Source organism: Pyrus communis, chromosome 12, assembly GCF_963583255.1.
Source record: "Pyrus communis chromosome 12, drPyrComm1.1, whole genome shotgun sequence".
In the NCBI taxonomy this organism is placed as follows: domain Eukaryota; kingdom Viridiplantae; phylum Streptophyta; class Magnoliopsida; order Rosales; family Rosaceae; genus Pyrus; species Pyrus communis.
Window position 1 is genome coordinate 1,914,342 of NC_084814.1, and position 1,529 is coordinate 1,915,870.

The 1,529-nt window shown below is 40.2% G+C and overlaps 1 protein-coding gene across 1 annotated transcript; it reads left to right on the plus strand.

The window, feature by feature from the left end:
• Positions 1-319: 319 nt before the first annotated feature.
• Positions 320-1,325, plus strand: LOC137711272 (uncharacterized). The gene is made up of 2 exons (XM_068450505.1): positions 320-328; positions 609-1,325. Exons 1-2 carry the CDS (start codon positions 320-322, stop codon positions 1,323-1,325), a joined length of 726 nt encoding a protein of 241 aa, XP_068306606.1.
• Positions 1,326-1,529: the final 204 nt, after the last annotated feature.

A 1,529-nucleotide genomic window follows, 5' to 3' on the forward strand; every position in this document is an offset into this window, starting at 1 on the left:
TAAACAAGATGCAATAAATATGGAGCTGATAAGTATTGGTTTCACATACCCTTGTTGTGGAAAGATTCTCACAAACAACAAGTGATTGATTGAGCGCTTGAATATGTCTTCATGTACATACGGCATGGTTAATTCATGAATTTGATGTGTACGAAAATCAAAAGAGTTCATTTTCCATCATCCACATTGTTTCTTTTGGTTACCTGGCATTGTCCCCACATTAGTTAAAGCCTTGGAATGAGTGTGAACACATAATGTGAATAGAGAAAAATGGTGTGCGCTTATCCTTGATTATAAATAAGATAGTAGTTTCGAAGCTATGGAGCAAGTAAAACACACAAGAAAGAGAGAAGAGGGAAGAGAGAAGAAAGATGAAGACAGAAGTAGGAGTGATCATACCATTTAACATGGCAACATCATCATCATCATCATCATCAACATCCACAACAACAACAACAACAACATCAACAACAACATCAACAACAACCAACAACAACAACAACAACAACAACAACAATAAGAACAGCAACAACAACGATAATAGCAACAACAACAACAAAAACAACACCATCAACATCGACAATAATTGTGTTGTCGAAGTTTTGAAGGCAATCCTCTATGAAGACAAGGCAAACCCTGACCCTGAAGAACACAAGGCAAACCCTGACCCTAAAGAAAACAAGGCAAATCCTGGCCCTAAAGAAGACAAGACAAACCCTAGCCCTAAAGAAAACAAGGCAAACCCTAGCCCTACAAAAGACAAGGCAAACCCTGACCCTGAAGAAGACAAGGAAAACCCTAACCCTGAAGAAGACAAGGAAAACTCTGACCCTAAAGAAGACAAGGCAACATCAACAACAACGACATCAACTTCAACATCAACAACAACAACAACAACAACAACAACCAATGACAACAACAACAACAACAACGGCAACAAGAATAGCAATAACAACACGAATAGCAACAACAACCACAACATCATCAAAATCAACGATAATAAGGTTGTCGAAGACAAGGCAAGCCTTGGTCCTGAAGAAGAAGACAAGGAAAACCCTGACCCTGAAGAAGACAATGTAAACCCTGGCCCTAAAAAAGACAAGGCAAACCCTGACCCTGAAGAAGACAAGGCAAATCTTAACCCTGGCCCTGAAGAAGACAAGGTAAACCCTGACCCTAAAGAAAAAAAGGCAAACCCTGGCCCTGAAGAAGACAAGGCAAAACCTGACCCTAAAGGAAACAAGGCAAACCCTGACCCTGGAGAAAACAAGGCAAAACCTAACCCTGAAGAAAATGATCTCTCTATAGCCACTCAGCATTCATGATCATAACTATCACATGATGTTTGTGGGTAACGTCTCTGGAAACCCTCACGAGACTTCACTCGTCCCATCAGGGTCACCTATGGGTTTAAAAGGCTTGTTGCATGCGCTCAATGCAATCGAGTTCCCTGCGAAAGTGGCATTAGTTTTCATCACTAGTTTTTCTTATTTTTAGTTTCCAAGTATTTCAGTTTCACTGTATTGTGT